The 17,995-nt window shown below is 40.3% G+C and overlaps 1 protein-coding gene across 8 annotated transcripts in view; it reads right to left on the bottom strand.

Moving 5' to 3' along the window:
- The window catches only part of FAT3 (FAT atypical cadherin 3), a 337,712-nt gene that overhangs the window by 55,280 nt on the left and 264,437 nt on the right, over positions 1 to 17,995 (bottom strand). For all 8 annotated transcript variants that reach the window (XM_063148845.1, XM_063148837.1, XM_063148840.1 and 5 more), the window contains 3 exons: positions 15,102 to 15,298; positions 13,862 to 14,015; positions 12,771 to 13,004 (listed from right to left, as the gene is read on the bottom strand). In XM_063148845.1, coding sequence (XP_063004915.1) covers positions 12,771 to 13,004; positions 13,862 to 14,015; positions 15,102 to 15,298 — 585 coding nt within the window. The remainder of the gene's footprint in view (positions 1 to 12,770; positions 13,005 to 13,861; positions 14,016 to 15,101; positions 15,299 to 17,995) is intronic.

The raw sequence follows: 17,995 nt of genomic DNA, 5'->3' as shown, positions 1-17,995 counted from the left end.
GCTGAATATGCAGATCTATGCTAAGGTTGTTGTCAGTAATAAGGCCTGAGGGGATGGTACTGACTTGGTTTCTGCACTAGAGTGGGATAGCCATTTCAAATCTAATTAAAAGTGAACGCAGATATAAGCTAATTCAACTCCCTTGATGCTAGTTGATTTTGTGATTTCGTCCTGGGTGCTTCAGTAAGAGATGATAACTAAAACACAAAGATCCACTAAAATGGAGAATCTCCGTTTTTAACATCTCTCACTTGAGCATTTGCTGCTGTTTTTGTGGGAGAACAGGCTTTACAAGCCTGACATTAATCAGATGAACAAGAGCTACCAATCCCTTCTAGGCATATTTTGTTAATTTAAAATTTGTGACAGTATTATTCTGCTTTCCAGCAGCAAAGCATTGTAGAAATGTCTGATCAAAAGCAGCACAAATCACAGTTGTTTTCTGCTTGATGTAGCAGGAGTTCAGCATCCACACAAGGGGGAGCTGGGAGACTCTTTGTTCAATCACACGCACATAAAAGCTAGAGCAACTACAAAGTCCCAGACCCTACTTGAAGGGCATTAGGAATTATTATTTGGCTCTTCAGAGAATAAAGTTTTTATGCAGTGCTTGAGACACCAGAGCATATTTAAAAGGTTGAAATGCCTTTAAAACACGGAACAAATTAAATGGCAAAATTGCAATGAACTAGGTTGTTAGGGTTTTTGTGTTGTTTTGGTTTGGTTTTTTTAATCACAGCAAAGCCTCTCTATTCACCCTGGCATCACAAATATGAAAAATAACATGTCCCACTTTCAGCAAAACAGCAAGGCAATCAAGGAACTGACTCCTGTCCTATAGGGGAGGAACTGAGCCCACAAATTCACAGGAAATTCCTTCATGTTAAAACACGAAGGCTTTGAATACCCTACAGCTGCTGGAGAGCACACTCACCCCTTTCCTTAGTTTCTTGATACATATAACAAAATACTGTGCCAGCTGACAGTCAACCAAACTGACAAACACTAAAAAGTAGTAAAACCCTCTAGAAAGTGGAAGATTTTCAGAGTCTGAATGGTTAGAGGTATCTACATTTCCAGCTGGGGAGGATCTCCTTCAGCTACACATCCTCCATGAACTTCTACTTACGAAAAAAGGACAGACATGACTATAACAATTAATGAGTTAGTAATAACAGCTGATCCTCAGGGATGCTGGAAAATGGGATATTTTTCCCCTTGATTCAGAGCATACCACTGAGCACCCAACCTACACATTAGTTTTAAGTGTAAAACTATTTAGTATTCTGCACCAGCCACTCTTGGTGCCTGCCAGTTTGTACACAGTATCAAACATCCCTCTGAGGCAGGGGCCCTAACACACACCTTCAACTCCTCTGTAACTGCAGGACTGCCTTAGTCTGGTTCGCAGCTTTCTCTGGCAAAAACTCCCTTTCTGATACTCACTACAGCACACCTGGGCACACGACAGAAGATTCATATACCCCAGTCCTTGAGAGCACAAACAGCCAGAAAGGAAATGGCCAATGGATGCCTTGTGCCTTGAAACACCAGGAAACTTCAGCAAGTGTATCTTGCAATGGGGAGTGGGGAGAGAGAATCTGGTGCATGCGACACCACAGAGGGCAAGTTTATGTACGGGAGGTAATAACTCCAGTAAAGGCAATCTGACATATAATCCAGCCCCTCTTCTTGTATTCTACCTCCTAAAAGTGATGTCCATGAATTAACAAAATATTAATAGTGTTTTTTGTAAGCCATTACTGGTGATCTTACAATGGAGACAGATCAGATATAGATTATGGTGTTCTGGTTGTTCACTCTAATACATAGGATTTTTAGGCAGAAATAGAGACAGTAAAATCTTGATGTTAAGTGCTTTTATTTTTCCATCCTGGAAAATCAGAGAGGACTACAGAAGTTCCACAGACATAGGTTATCTTGTACCAGTCTGGTATGATGAACAGAACAGTCTTATTTTTCCCATGGGACATGAAAGAAAAAAAGAAAGTGCCATTTTATGCAAGAAGAGACAGAAGATTAGGTCAGAATACCTGAGTGGGTATACAGATACCAACCCCTGGTGGCTTTTGGCCCAAATGCCAAAAGAAGAAAAAAAGGAGACATACAAAGGGAGATCTTAGCTGTGTGCTGACCCTCTCATAGTGTGTTTTGAGGGGCAGAATTTAATACTTGCTTCTTAAGAGTAATATCATTGAAAAACTGTGGCAGAAACAGCACTTGAAAGAAAGTGTTTGTTACATCAATAGCTGTTTCTACCGAGCTTTCTGACCCAAGGCTGGCAGAGAAATGGGCATGAGGCAAAGGTGAAGTAGGAAGCTATTTCTATTGAAATTCAAAATGCTTTAGTCCGGGGGCTACCCTATTCTGAGAGAGGTGTCCACCAGTGCATGTCAATGTCATCCCTGCCACAGAGGTGATGGCAGATTCTGCTATAAAGGAGATGCTTTCTGTGGAAAGGAAACAACTGCTTCAATGCCATGGCTCCTGCAGTGGTAAAGAGAGCAATCCTCCCACACTGCTTGCCTATAGCTCTTGGGGGGGTTAATGTTTGCAAACTGTTTTGTGTCAACTCACTCACTCAAACTTCTCAGATTTCTAAGGTGCCAATCATGAACATGAGCTATTTGAACAAGGAAAGCCTTTGCAGGAATCATTATTACATTAAGAAAATTGCAGTACATTTCTTTTTAAATAAAGGAATAAGGTAACACCTTTTCTATTTAGACTTGTATTAGCATACGATAGAATATTGCCCTTTGCCAAATCTCAGGTGTGAAGAGCTTGTAAAACACACACCCGCCTAGTACCTCAAACACCACTCTTCAAACAGGCTTTTATTCTCGGTTTCTTCTGTACTAAAACAAAGGGGCACACACTGAATGTCACATCATGACAACTCCTATGTCATTACTACTCTAAATAGCATCAGGAATATATAATAACTTTGCTTCACAATACAGCACTATCAATATCCTCCTTGTATAAAGCACAGAATCACAGAATCATTCAGGCTGGAAATGACCTTTGAGATCATTGTCACATCTACACATCTTTTAAATACTGCCCAAGGTTGTAACTCAACTGCTTCATTGGGCAGCCTGTTCCAGTGCTTGAAAATGCTTTCAGAGAAGAAATTTTTCCTTTTCCCCAGTCTAAACCTCCCGTGGCTTAACTTGCTGCCATTTCCTATTGTCCTACGGCCTGTTACTTGGGAAGAGTCCCACCCTCAACTCACTGCAACCTTTTGTTAAGTGGCTGTAAAGAGAGAGAAGGTCCCTGTGAGCCTCCCTTACTCCAAACTAAATACCCCCAGCTCCCTCAGCCGCTCCTCACAGCACTTGTGCTCCAGACCCTTCCCCAGCTCTGTTGCCCTTCTCTGGACACGCTCCAGCCCCTCAATGTCCTTCTTGCAGTGAGGGTCCAGAACTGAGCACAGGATTTGAGGCGCAACTCAACTGAAAATGGCGGAGTTACAACACATTTTGATCCAGATTGACACCAATTAAAAGGCTGAGCATTAACCCAACAGGCACAATCCCCATATGACAATAAGTTTCTGCAGTGGGCAATACCTTTAGGCATCACGCAAAAAGTAAAAGTTACACATATTAAAAGCCACACATAGTGTTTCTCCTTTCAGTTTTCATCTGTCACCCTGAACTCATTATTTAATGCATTTCCCCAAATACAGCTAGACCACTCATTTTAGTTTATGTCTGAAAAATGACATTAACTTTTGTCATCTACTCATTTTCATTTTGAAAAAACAATGAAATGTAATGTCAAGTATTAAAAATAAACAAGATGTAGACCAGAAAGTAAGCTGAAAAAAAATATTTTTCAGTTTAGCAGTGGTTTGCAGACATACAAAGCAAACTGTCTGATTATTGTGCTTCCTCTTGCCTCTTTTATGATGTGATGATTAACACTGGTGTGTACCTATGACCCTTCCCAACTACCCAAATGTTAACCCACAAGGCCAATTACTAGAAAATAAAAGTCCTCAACTTCGTTAACAGCAAACAAGACAAAAGATGAATTCTAAACCAGATTTTATAGTACTGTACTCCATCATTTTGAGATGAAAGAGAAACCTTGCCTGAAGTACCTTGTTGAACTGTAGAAGAATATATAGCCCCATAGGGAAAATATTTCAAGTGATTTTTACAGCTTAAGCAGAAAACCTGGCTGAGTTCAGTCCATAACACTGCTACCAAGTTAGACTTCCACTACTTTTCCTTTCTCTGGGGGAAAAAAATAGCCCTAACCCCAAAGGCCTGTGCTCACACCACTGCTCCAATGGAGTCAGGGTACCATGGGGTGAGAGCAGGGCAGACCTGAAGATAATCAGCCCCTTACTGAAGGGAAATACTTGACAGAAATGGGAGGTACAAACTGTTAGCAGTATGGGACCATCCATGGGTGTCTAAAACCCTGCTTTCCATTTCAGCCGGGACAGGAGCTGCCTTTTTGGTGGGAAGTCAAGATCTGGATAGTTGGCTCACCCTCCATCTCTTTCCTCCCAGGGATTTTCATATTCCTGAGTACTGGTTTACATCACTTGACATATATACTTGTTTTCTTCAGTGATCCTGAGTCAATTTTTCTAAAACTGGGATTTTGGAGATACCTGATTTAGGTTTACACATTGCAGCTGGCAACATAGGGAAACATAACCAGAAGCAGTGGAATGCACACAGAGAGAAAGATAAAAAACACATATACACGTATGTAAGCGTGACTAGAACCATTAAGGTAGAAAAAAACCTCTAAGACCATTGAGTCCAACTGTTAACCCAGCTCCAAACCGTATCCTCAACCAGCACATCCATGCACATTTAAAACACTTCCAGGGATAGTAATTCCACCCTGGACAGCCTATTCCAATGCCTGTGAAGAAATTTTTCCTAATATTCTATCTAAATCTTTCCTGGCACAACTTGAGGCCATTTCCTCTCATCCTTTCATTTGCTACCTGGGAGATGAGACCAACCCCTACCTCACTACAAGCTCCTTTTAGGTAGTTATTAAGAGCAAGCAGGTCTCCTCTGAGTCTCCTTTTCTGCAGGCTAAACAATCCCAGCTCCCCCAGCCTCTCTTCATCAGACATGTGATCAAATAGTTTGTATATTATATATTATATATTTGTGTATGTGTATATACATAGAGACTATTCATATACATATATGTTTAAGTGTTCCAGTTTAAAGACAGAGTTTATTTGCTCAATGTAATCCAAGAGATACAATTCTCCCTTGTCTACTTCTTTGCCTCTATGTTGTTAACAATGTCTTGGAAATCTCAAAAATTAAAGAAACTACTAGAAATGAGAAAGTGTGAAGAGAGCCAGAATCCTGAGAGGTCATCTAATTTATCCCTGCACAAAGACAAGATGGATGGAATTCATCCCCAAACAGAGGCCTCTCCTTTGATCAGGAACTTGCATAAGCTCCTTGGACACCCCAGAGTCTCACTTTTCTTACAACTAAAAATCTTTTTGCTGACTTTTTGCTGAGATTGAATAAAATTAATAAAAGGGAAAAGAAAAAAGAACAAGGGTCAGCTTCCTTCCTCAGAGCTACTTATCTGAAAGCTGGACTGTTATATTTTATCATCTCAACTCTTTTTTCCCTGGCAGACCCTCTCAACTGTTTCAATATTTCCTGACTTTTCTTCCAGACTTGTGATGTCTTTTGTCAATCTCCTACATCTTCCTGGAAAATGTAGCCCACACCTTCTTGGAAGTGTTGCACCCGGAACAACACCCCCTTTCAGGTCAGGATTTGCCAACACCAATTAAACAGAAATAATTACTTATTTTTTCCAGTGTTACTCTGGTTCACCCATCTCATAGAATATTTGCCTTTTCATAACAGTATGAAAGAATAAATACCTTCAGCCTGTGGGTCACAGCTGCACCTCTGCAGCCACCAGCCAGACAACACCAGTGCACTTGGTTTTCTTGCCTAAACATGGACGTCACACTTATCCTGATGTCTTGCACTGGGCTTTTTTATACCACTTTTCCAACTGTTAAATACCACAGCTGCAGCTTTGGCACTATCTAGGGTAACTTGCAGCACCACTCTGCTTTCTGACATTTAGCAATACAGTCCTTATGCCCATTTATGTATTTAGGAATCAAAATAGCAATGCTGCACCCAGCATCTTTCTTAACTTACCCCTCCAGTATAAAGGTTACTACAAACTCCCCTGACAGCAGTTTGGTGCAGATCATGTTTCCCTGGCTTACACATAAAAATATGGTGCAGTACAATGCCATAAAACTCACTAAACCTAAGCCATAACACTCATAATATTTATTTCAATATGGCCTCCTCACATGTTGCAGAAGGAAATGAGACTGGTTTGATGACTTCCAGTTCCTGAATACAGACTAGCTTTCAGTCATCTTGATACACACATCTCATTATTTTAATACAAGGAGGGTTACTGCATTCCCCTGACCACCCCTGAAGCTTTAAAAATATGGCCCTGTGAGAGATTCAACAGGGTCGTGCTGAATGTTTTGTCAGAGGTTTTCAAAATCCCCGAATACCTTGTTTATTTACCTCCTAACAATAAGTCAAGTCTAAACTCCTAAGAGCCTATTATTTTTTAATTTGGTAATTTTTCAGGGCTCCAGTGTGCTGTATCTCTGCATTCCTATTAGTGTTTTTGCCTTTACTAGGAAGGCAAAATCTAGGTTTTCTCCTGAACAGCTCACTGAGTGAATTTGGACTTGCAAGTGTCTGTGGGACTGGCCAGACAACTGGGGAACGCTGGGCTTTGCCCTTCCACTCTCCTTATGGAAGACTCGACAGAAGTCTAATGGTAAGGACACCTTTCCAGGAAGAAGGAGCATAAGGATACATCATCATGGACTGTTGCTATTCATTGAATAAGCTCTGAGGAACAGAGCCCAGAACCAAATCAACCACCAGGCTACAGAGCAATGCTCACTCATGCCTTTTGTTTTGTGGTCTTTTTTTTTTATTTTTAATTTTTTTTTCTTTCTTTTTGTTTTGTTTTGGGTTTTTTTGGCTTTTTGTTTGGGTTTTTTTTTTTTTTGGTTGATTGGTTTGTTGGTTGGTTTTTTCTTCCATGGCTGATTCCCAAATTCTTTCTGAAAACAGCTCCAGTGACAGTGGACAGGCCTCCCTACTTAAACAACACCTCTGCACTGTTTTGGATTGCTAGAGTAAAGGGAATTAATAATTCATGCCTCTTTCATATTCTGCATTAGAGACCTAACCCGGGTACTATTTTAAAAGTCTGTGAGGCAACGATGTGGGTGAAGATATAGGAAGCACCATGCATATTTTAAAGAGAATGAGTCATCCTCTGTAAAGTATCTTGTAATATTTATTTTATAAAAACCCAGACAATACCTAGAAATCCCATCTAGCTGGCCTCATTACCAAAGTTAACTACCTATTAGTTGTTGAGTTTTAGTATATCTTCTGTCCTATTATCTCTGTTATTCTTTTTATTCATGTTTTGACCCCTGCCTTCATCTTTTTCAGATCCTGAACACTCCAAAAGTTTCTAGATCCATTTTAAGGGACATGCTCAACACTAACAAACAGGCAAAGCAAAGGTTTGCTGTGTACTGGTTCTGCCAGAAAATGCCAAAATCAGTACCTACTTCAGCATTTCTATTATTTTGTTACTCACCATTACATGTAATTCAGAGAGCTGCTCTCCAATCAAGCTGTGACTGTCTTCCACTTGTCTCTGACCCTCCTGCAATCTCACCTGGCAACACTTCACACTTCCCTGAGCCCAGCTGTGAGGCAGCTGTGACTGCAACACGCTCAGTTGCCCTAATTCCTTCAAGAGCAAATCCCACCATTGATGAGGCTGAAGTTTGCACTCTAGTCCAACATGTGTATTCTTGAAAGTGGTGACCCATTGAACAGCCTGCATGATTTTTTCCATGCTAGGCTCACAAGCATCCTGATGCCACTTTTTAAAAATCAGTGATAAACCTCAGAGAACTATCTATATTCTGGTCACTACTTTGGCAGGTACTTCATTTTTACTGTTTTAGTAATTTCTTCTTTTTTCTCATTGACACAAAGAGAGGACAGGAAGAAAAAGAAGACAAAATACACCTGCTTCCCCATCCTCTTGGAGGTAGGTACACACTAAATTGGACTGGCTGAAACCTGAAGAAGAAGTCATATTACCATTTATCCCTAGTAAAGAAATCTATTATTTCCTGTGCAGGTGCCTTGTGAGCAACACATGGTAAGGGTAAGGGTTTGGGTGTGTGCTTTTTTTGATGAAGTCTTTATTGAAACATGAAAATCCATGAGGTCAAACCTTGCAGGAAAAATATAGTTTCTTGACACAGATTTCTTTGAAATCCAACATAAAATTTTCCATCAGAACCTGAAAGAAAATGGCACTCCTTCCCTCAGTTTACCAGTTTCCCTATCAATTCTTGATGGAGAAGTTTGGGTTTAGGAAGCAGATGTCTCCTACTAAGAAGGTCAAACTACTTCCCCCAGAAGGGCTGAGTCTTTTCTGCTGCAGCTCTTCCACTTTGTGTGAAAAGGTGAATAATTAGCTCCACATGCCAAGAATCAGACTGATTACAGACTTGATTTATTTAAACTCTCCAGATTAAACACAAATGCACTAATCAGATGACACCAGAATCCTTCTCATAAATCCTGGTCCAAATAATATTTAACTCTATAAAACTGCTTGAAGAACAGAGTCAAATTCAATCACAATTAACCCATATAATCTGACTGTATAAACATACCTGTGGGAGGGTCTCAAATGTTATTCTGGCTTCCTGAGTTAGGCTTTCAACAGCCATATTTTCTCTCATATCCACCTAAGTACCAAAGCATCAAATACTAGGAACAAAGAATAGAAATCAGGCTCATCATTCAAATCTACTGACCCCAAAACTAGCTGGATGTTTTTTTTCAGAACTGGTGGATAAATCTTAGACCATTCTGCTCATGAGGCTACAAGCCCTGCAGAAACTGGGACACATCCAAAAGTCTGGGCAACCTATGCACAAAAGTGAGAAAATGCTTTGATTAAGGTAGCAGACTGCTCATTGTTTTTCCAGGTTGCATTACTCAATGTCATTAAATCTTCTGTAAGATATGGGAGGGTATTTCCTGAAATAACCCTTTTTTTCATGTACAACAGATCATGGTGAGCATGTTACACTTTTATCTGTATCCACAATGCAGGTCTCTGGTTATTCCCAGAGGACCTCTGAGGTGCTCATGCTGCATAGCAGTCAACCCTTGGAAGACATCACCCTCTGCCCTTGGAGGCAGCCAAAAGCCATCTGGACAGAGTCCTAGATAACCTGCTGTAGACACCCCTGCTGGTGCAGGAGGGTTGGACGAGATGCCTGCTATTCAAGGAAGAAGCAGACCAGTCACACCAGTGACTCTGAGAAGCACTCAGATTTGCCTTCCCAAACCAAAACATGGATACCAGCTGGCTCCTAGCAGCATGCATGTTACCACATCTCCTGTGGGATGGATGCGCTGGCACGGGCCCTGGGCTGGGGAGGGGCTGTGAGGCTGGGGGACAGCTGAGAACAGAGCAGGGCAGCCTGCACATTGTATGTACTCTGCAACCAAATAAAGGCTGCTCCTGCCAATTTTTTACCTACATGCCTGTGTTTTCCTGCACGTTGGCTGCATGCAATACAAGGTGCTGGCTCAAAGATGGCCCAGTCCATCTGTACTGGCTGGTTGTGCAGGGGATGATTTGCCACAGCTTTAAACATCAACTAATGGGGAGAGAGGCTGGAAGGCAGCAGTGGCAGGCAAGAGAGAGCTGCCTGACAAGGCAATTCCCATTGTGAGCCAAATTAGAATCTCATATTCATCATAAACCCAGAAAAAAAATCAATTGGTCAGTGAAATCACTAAACTGAGTACAGATCTGGATGGCTGATGCCCCAGTGGTGATGAAGAAGACTGCAGAAGGATGGATAATGCACTATTCATTTTAGTACAATAAGTGCTCCTGCCTTTGGTAGACTACACCATTAATCATCATGGAAACAGGCCTGAGCAGGGAGCACAGCATCTGCAAGTGAGGCAGGATTTAACCATCACTTAAAGCACTGCTGAGCCTGGATGATACCGTCATTCATTCTTGTACTCTGTGAGCAAGGCCACAACACCCTGTGCATGCAGAAAACACGAGCAGCCCTGGAAACGAGTATGTGCCTGCACCTCAGCTTTGGGCTCCATGTTTATCCTGAAGTTTGTTGAAAGTATGATGTCAAAAAATTGATAAAGTCCCATGTAAGTTTTCTCAGAGTTGCTGCCCTAGAATGACCCTAATTCCTTTGAAACAGGCTGATATTGCAGTTGTGTGATGTGTTTGCTCATGTAATTACACCTCAGCATTCATTCCATCTCTTCTAGTGCCTTAATTTGAACAAAATGGAGTAATTTGGCTCTTTTCTTTGGAGACAGTGGGAGGTGAAAAATTCACTGCCTTCTGTAAACCTCTTGAAAAAATGTAGAACCAGCATTTCGCTTTCATTTCTTAGTTTGAACATTTCCAAACCTGCTGGTGGTGAATAAGTCTCAAATACCATATTGTGGAAATACTAAAACTTTCCAATCACAGCAGTATAGGAGAAAGAATTGTTTCCAATTAAAACCATAAAATATCCTAACAAATAGACTTATATATATTCTCTCTCCTTCAGGAGATCATGTAATTTAAGATCCGCAGCTGTATGTAGAGGTAATGGAAAATGAGCTTGTGTGCTACTAAACAGTTAAAACTGTTTTCTTTTGTTGAATACTGTGAAGGAAGATCACAATTTTCCCTCAGTGTGTCCAGCTGGTACAGCTATTTTCTAAGTATGTATCCAAATTATAAATATAATAAACAGCAATTTATGGTCCAGTCCTATAATTTCACGTGATGTTATGAGATCAGGAGCTTCAACAGATTTTAAAGGCACAAGGCAGATATAACCCTATTTTTCTCTTAAGTAGACATTTTTTTAAATTATCTAGCAGCGTCTGAACACAGTATTCTCAGGATTCTGTTGTGTTTAGTTGTGGACCATAAAAGGACTTCTCACAAGTCTTCTCTCAATGGCCTCAATATTCATGCTCCTGCCCTTACAGTACACAGCCCTTCAAGCCCAAAGCAGAGCAGGCAAATTCTAAGTCTGATCACAAGATTTTTCCGGAATGTTAAAAATTTATTTGTATGATTACTGCCTCCACTGATGTTTTCAGGACACCACTTCAAAAAGCCTTAGAGGACTCTCAGCCCATCAGGAATATCAATAATATATTTGTTCTCTCATGAGAACATTACAATACCTGAACTCATTCCTTATCTAGCAATAGGGAATCAGTGATTTTACTAGGGACTAACGGAACAGTAACTAGAACAAAATCCAGTTTTAGGGACTTTTTAGTAATTTACTTATGGTACACAGTATGGTTTGATTTTCAGGTCCAAGCATTAATGAAGTACATAGCCCCTTCTCATTCACCATATCCATCCCTCCCTTTAGCTTCTCTAGTTTCAGAAGGAAGGTACAGCAACTAGCTCATATTTTGTGGGTTTTTTTAATTGTTAACTATCTTGATATGTAAAGTTGGCGCTAGCGAGAACTTTTCTTGACAACTTTTTATTCTAATTGTGTCCCCTCTCTCCTTGAATGTCATCCCACATACAAGAAAAATGGCAATTAATACAACAGTGGAAAATAACAACACTGTCTCTTCAGATGGTTCAGTAGTTTACCAGCAGTAATTGGCTCTTCACTGCAGGACAATATCATAACTTTAATTGCAAGTTTTCAACCATGGCACATAATGTGGCTCTTCATAGATACATTAATGAATGTTTGCTGCTCCTTTATAAATTCCTGTATATCTAAACTATCAGCCTCACAAATAACTGAGACTTCCAGCATGCACTCTACTCAGCAAAATTATTTTTTTAGTTCACTTAATGAAAGATCTGCTTTTTGCATGAAACTATTCAGGCCATAGGTTTTACAAAACACCTTCAAAACACAGGAAGAAAAAAAATAAACAAACAAAGTTATTTCAATTCAAGTGAATTACCTAAAAATTTTTCTAACATTCAGTAGGTTTTACCACTGTATTATGCAAAATTATTCCCCTTTAAATATTTATAATTGGGCCCACATTTCAAGGCTAAGGTCCTCATATAATAAAAGATTACACTTTCAAGGAGTGTGCAGTTAAGTAACCAGAACATTTATAATGTACATTCACAGTGTGCAATAGTTTTATGCTAAGGTAACCAGCTGGAACAAATGGGAGCTATTGCAGTATAAAACTCTAGAAAAGCTGTGATTAATCAGGTATAGGTCCCTGTGGCATGTAACTATATTATTTGCATAAATAGAGGCACGGGTGCTCAAAATCATGGCTCAAGAAAAGAGGCAAGACCACTGAAGGAAGAAAGTTGCAATTTAGCCCCAAAAACATCTTTCCCCCACTATTGCTGATCAAGAGAAGACTACATGTTTCTGTGGCTGCTGCAACACCTTTCTGTTTGTAACACCATTATGTCAAGATCAGGCACAAGCATTTTGATGTGAAAAAAGAGAAGAGAAAGAAATGGGGAGGGTAAAGAAGAATGAGGAGGAGAAAATGGAAGAAATTTAGCAATAGAGAAGCAAATCTGCTCAGCAATTCCACCAACCCACAGAATTTTCATTTTTTTTTGCAATATTATTCACTTACCAACATCAGGATCAGTTGCTTGGACTCTTGTTAACAAAGCTTTAGTGGCTGTGTTCTCATAGACACAAGCAGTGTAGTGGTCAGATGAAAACACTGGTGGATTATCATTAACATCTTCTAAAATAAGATGGATTTCTGACTGGCAAAACCTGCCACCACCATCAGTGGCTCGGGCAACTAAGTTGTATGCAGGGATTTTCTCTCGGTCAAGAGGGGCCAGAGATTTCAGTTCACCTGAAATTATTTAAAAGCAGAAATTGTCATTACTATTGTAGCAACATCACTAATTCCAGACAGCCTGAGTGTCTCAAAACCATGTGTTCCAAAGGAACAGGAAAGAGAAAACAAAACCAACATTGCTTATTCCAACAAACAGATTAAAAACTCACAACAGTGTCACTTCCCCTTACTCTTTACCTAAATAAGTGAGGTGCCAATATGAGTGCAGGGATGACAAGCCATTCATAGTGGCTTTAACAGCAGCCTACAGCTTTACCCAGATGAACACCACCAAGTTTTTCCACCTCTGTCTTTCTGTCACTCCCATGATTTATAGACTCCTTAACATAGAAATATTTCCTTTTTAGCATCATCTGCTATGATACGACAAAGGGTAATAGTTTTAAATTAAAAGAGGGTAGATTTAGACTAGATATAAAGGAAGACATTTTATATAATTAGGGCGGTGAAATTGTGGCACTGGCACAGCCCTAGAAACCTTAACGGGATGGGTCTCTGATTAACATGATCTATTTGAAGATGAATCTCCATATGGAAAGGAGTCTGGCCTAGATGACCTTCTAAGTTCTCTTCCTACCCAAAATATCCTGTGGTTCTCTAATAAATCTCTGATCTAACTTGAAATCTGCAGGGAAACAAAAGGCTGGATATCCACTGTTCTGGTTATGACATGCAAGCTGGCCAACAAAGATGTCCCTCTTTCTCCCTGCTGTCACCACCGTTCAAATGGTCACCCACATCTGCCAGAACTGGAACAACTGGCTGATAGCCACGTGTAACCTAACTCTATTCAATGAAGCCAGTACCCAGAGGGGTTAAGGCTATTTAGAAACATTTGGTTGTATTCTTACCATTTTCTGGATCTAAGAAAAATTTATTGTTCCCCGAACCATAAAGAGAATAGCGAATTTCACCGTTGGCCCCGATGTCAGCATCTTTAGCGCTGATTTTGAGAATTACTTTGTTTGGTGGAATGTCTTCAGGAAACAATGCTGTGTAGGCAACCTAGAGTCAAAAACACACATGTAAGTTATGCTGTAGCAGTATTTTACAGTCTTTGAACAACCTTTTTGCAAAAACTATTTGTAGTGCATCTTTCTATACAGGAAACAATTTTCCTTTACACAACACATTCCTAGAAATTCAAATTACTGTTAAGTTCTGAGGTGTCACAGAAACAATGCCAGATTATGACTGTGAATAGGGCTCATATTAAGTGCTTAATGCAATACCATTTCGTATCTTCTATTCATTCCATTGACACCTATGAAATGAAAATCTTGATGAGTGTGCTAACAGAAACAATTGTTTTTATCACCTCATCCAGCAGTTTTGAGGGAAATACAGATTGTGATTCCCCAGAGTGGTAGAGTGGTTCTTGCAATGAGACTAATCCAACAGTGAATGATAATGTAACGATGGGAATTATATGAGTATGTGCATGCACACATACACACATATACATATATATATATATATACTTATAAATTTTCTGTGAGTAGTACCATTAAGGAACTCTGGGTTTTATCATGTTTTTTCTTTCACACAGACCTTTTTACTGCACTAACATCAGTTCCCTGGATAGCCTTTCCACAGAATACAAGACAGTTAGCACTCTGAAAGCATTGGTCAGGCCACACTACGTGTATTCCAGACAACAGGATAGCAAGCTACAGCCTTCTTTTCCACTGGATGGCTGGTATCTGGAAAGTTGAGGAAAGCTCGAATTAAACTAGACTGATGACATTTCTACATGGATTGTGAAAGGAGAGCTCATTCTTTTTTGCAGGGGAGGAGTAGCTGCCCAATGCCACCTCACAACGCACCATTTGCTGTAAAGCCAACTAAGGCCACTGAGTACAAGACTCCTTTGAAAGCTTTATGAGACCATTATCCTTCAATCTTGGCTTCACAGGAATGCTATATCCTGCTTCTCTCTCAGAACACTGCAGATTCCTCAACTAAGACCATAAGGATGAAAATCAGCATTGCCTATGAATGCTTTGAATACTTGCAAACAGAAAGAGACTCCCGTAGGGAGAGCATGGCTCTCAACACAGTGGCCACTTGCCATGGGTGGTGTTGACTCACCTGCTCACAAACTGGATTATTATCATTGACATCAGTGACAGTCACTTCCACAGCAGCTTGGGTCACAAAGAGGCCATCTGTGGCAGTGATGTTCAGATAATAAATGTCCTGCTCTTCCCGATCCAGAGGCCTTTTAACATAAACTTTCCACTCGTTCTGAACCAGTCCCAGAGCGAACTTCCCTTTGGGATTCCCTCCTGCAATAAGACAAGCAACACACCATGAGCTGTGGTGTCCCTTCAGAGCTCCCACCTGGTTTAAACACAGAGACACATCACTAAGCAGCCATCATTTCTTTCACAGCTTTTGGTCCTTCCAAACCTGCAGACTCAGGAAATCTGTAATGAAATCACACTCCCTGTGTTTATTGCCCCCTGATTGCCCTGTACGAAAGTGAACCGATAACTTTCAGTGGAAAAAAAATCCATTTAGCAGAGCTGAAGATGATCTCTCGTTCAGTTCTCCGTAAGGGTAATCAAATTCACACTGTGAACAATCAATAGTCCTCTCGGGCTGGTACAATTGTCTTTCCACTTAGTCTCGGGAGAGGATGTAATACACTGTAGCTCTTGTTATCAAGACAATTTCATTAGCTGTTGATTATGCAATCAAGGACTGGAAGTGGGTTCTATTAAGGAATCCTCTAATGAAAACTTTATCATACAGCTGCGCCATTCTGGTGCTTATTAAAATTCTAGTTTTTAAAAAAGTTTACATGACACAGGAAGACACATTAGTATTAAATAGTCCTAACAAGAGGTCATTTGAGAAACAGTTGGAAGATAAACAGTACAAATAGATCAAATGTATCCAAGAGTGAAAGCTGGTGAAAGGTGCGCAGGAGATAAAGCAGAAGAGACTTTTACCATGCCATAACACTGACACTGAACCTGGCAATGTTGCTCTTCCACATCATTAAATTGCCTGGTGTCAAAAACAGGTTGGGAGCGGGAAAGTTTTGGTCCACATCATCCTCAGGAGGAAGGGAAGGGGAAGGAGAAGGGAAGGACATGTCACATACAGAAGTGTGCAATAATTAGGGTGGGCACAATCCTTAATGTTTCAAACAGTTATTCAGTTATTTACTCTTTTATCTGAAATGGTACAGTCTCCTGCCTGGTCCGTGAAGAAATCATCTTCAATCATCTTTCTGTGTGTCTGATCCAAACCTCCTGTCAGACCAGACAGTAAAATCTTTTAAACCAATGTTATGACTTCACTTTGCTAGGCAGCTAAGGCCCATACTGCTTGCTCATTTCCTCCCCAGTGGGAATGGGAGGAGAATCTGAAGGGTAAATGTAAGAAAACTCATGGGTTGAGACAAGACAGTTTAATAGGTACAGCAAAAGCTCTGTGTATAAGCAAAAGAAAAAAGAATTCATGGCAGGTGTTCAGCCATCTCCAGGAAAGCAGAGCTTTGTCACCCTGACAGTTACTTGGGAAGATAAATGCCATTAACTCTGAACATCTCCCCACTTCCTCCTTCTTCCCTCAGCTTTTATATGCTGAGCATGCTGCCATATGGAGTGGAATATCCCTGTGGTCAGTTGGGTCAGCTGTCCCAGCTGTGTCTCCTCCCAACTCCTTGTGCACCCCCTCTCCTCACTGGTGGGTTGCCTCAGGACCAGAAAAGACCTTGACTCTGTGTAAGCTCTGCTCAGCCGTAACTAAAACATCCCTGTGACATCACAAATCCAAATCACAGCTCCATAGCAGGTTCTTCTTAGAAAATTAATTCTACCCTAGCTAAAGCCAGTAAAACTAACTACCCAGTCTTCTGTGCCCAGCTTGCTCTGTAAAAATGTATCTGCACATTTAATAATTGAGGAGAGAACACTACACTCATAGCAAACTCGTGCTACAGAAACTGAGTGAGGAAATATTAAAAAGCATCATGATGCTCCACTGGCTGAACTATAATTGCAGCCAACCTGCTACTAGCTCTCTGCCCACCATATTAAGCTTTCTCCTACGGTCTCCATGCAGGAATTCAATCTTAGAACTACTTTCTATGTTGCTCATGTTTAGAAGTGCTATAAAACTATAAAGGGAATGCGTTTCTTTTCTTGTAACACGTTCAAGAATGTCAAACATGCTAGTGTGTATTTGCTTACAAATTAATCGGTTCTGACATGCGTCATGGGATATGTTCAAGCTGAATGGAAAGACCAGGTTCTTAAACCTTCCCCTCTAGTACTTCCACTGAATGACTGCATAAGTAAGTAAAAAAAAAACAAAAAACAAAAAAACAAGGCTGAATTTATTTCTGTTGACTCTGTTACTCTGTTATCAGGCAATTAGTCTCTCTGATGTGTTGCTTCTGTTGTCACGATTCTGTCAGTTCTCAGGGACCTTCTTGTCAAAATAACAACACAGAGGAGGTCTGAACTTGAAGCTGAGCTTGAAACCAATCAAAAAAGTCAAATGTCCATTCCATACCTTCTTTCTACATCAAAAAGCAGGAAAGAGTCACAGAAAGCTGTAATTTATGCCCTCTTCATTAGCTACCAATGACAAGATAGACTGGTTTCTATTTAATATGAAAACTAAGTCATTTGAGTCAGGCTGAGCAAATCTTTCTTGTTAAGAGTCACCATTTGTGCTAGCTGTGACTGTGCCAAAAAAAGCAAGTTGTAATGAATAGGATTTCCAGAAAATTAGTCAGATAGGCATTATAATTATAAAAGGCTTTTGAATCATACAGAGCACTACACTCATGTATCAAATACAGATATTTTCTGTTGATAGAAAACCACCCTTTTTGGTCACAAAACCAAGCAGTTTTCCCATTGATTTCTGTGATAGTCTGGAATAATCACCATTGTTTAATCTGTTGTGTCATACAAACACACATTTCTCCTAAAGAGGGTTACACAGTGTTGATGTATACTACT

This window comes from Melospiza melodia, chromosome 2 (assembly GCF_035770615.1).
Source record: "Melospiza melodia melodia isolate bMelMel2 chromosome 2, bMelMel2.pri, whole genome shotgun sequence".
Taxonomy (NCBI): Eukaryota; Metazoa; Chordata; class Aves; order Passeriformes; family Passerellidae; genus Melospiza; species Melospiza melodia.
The sequence above is the reverse complement of the archived record's forward strand: the minus strand, read 5'-3'. Positions and strand labels throughout refer to the sequence as shown.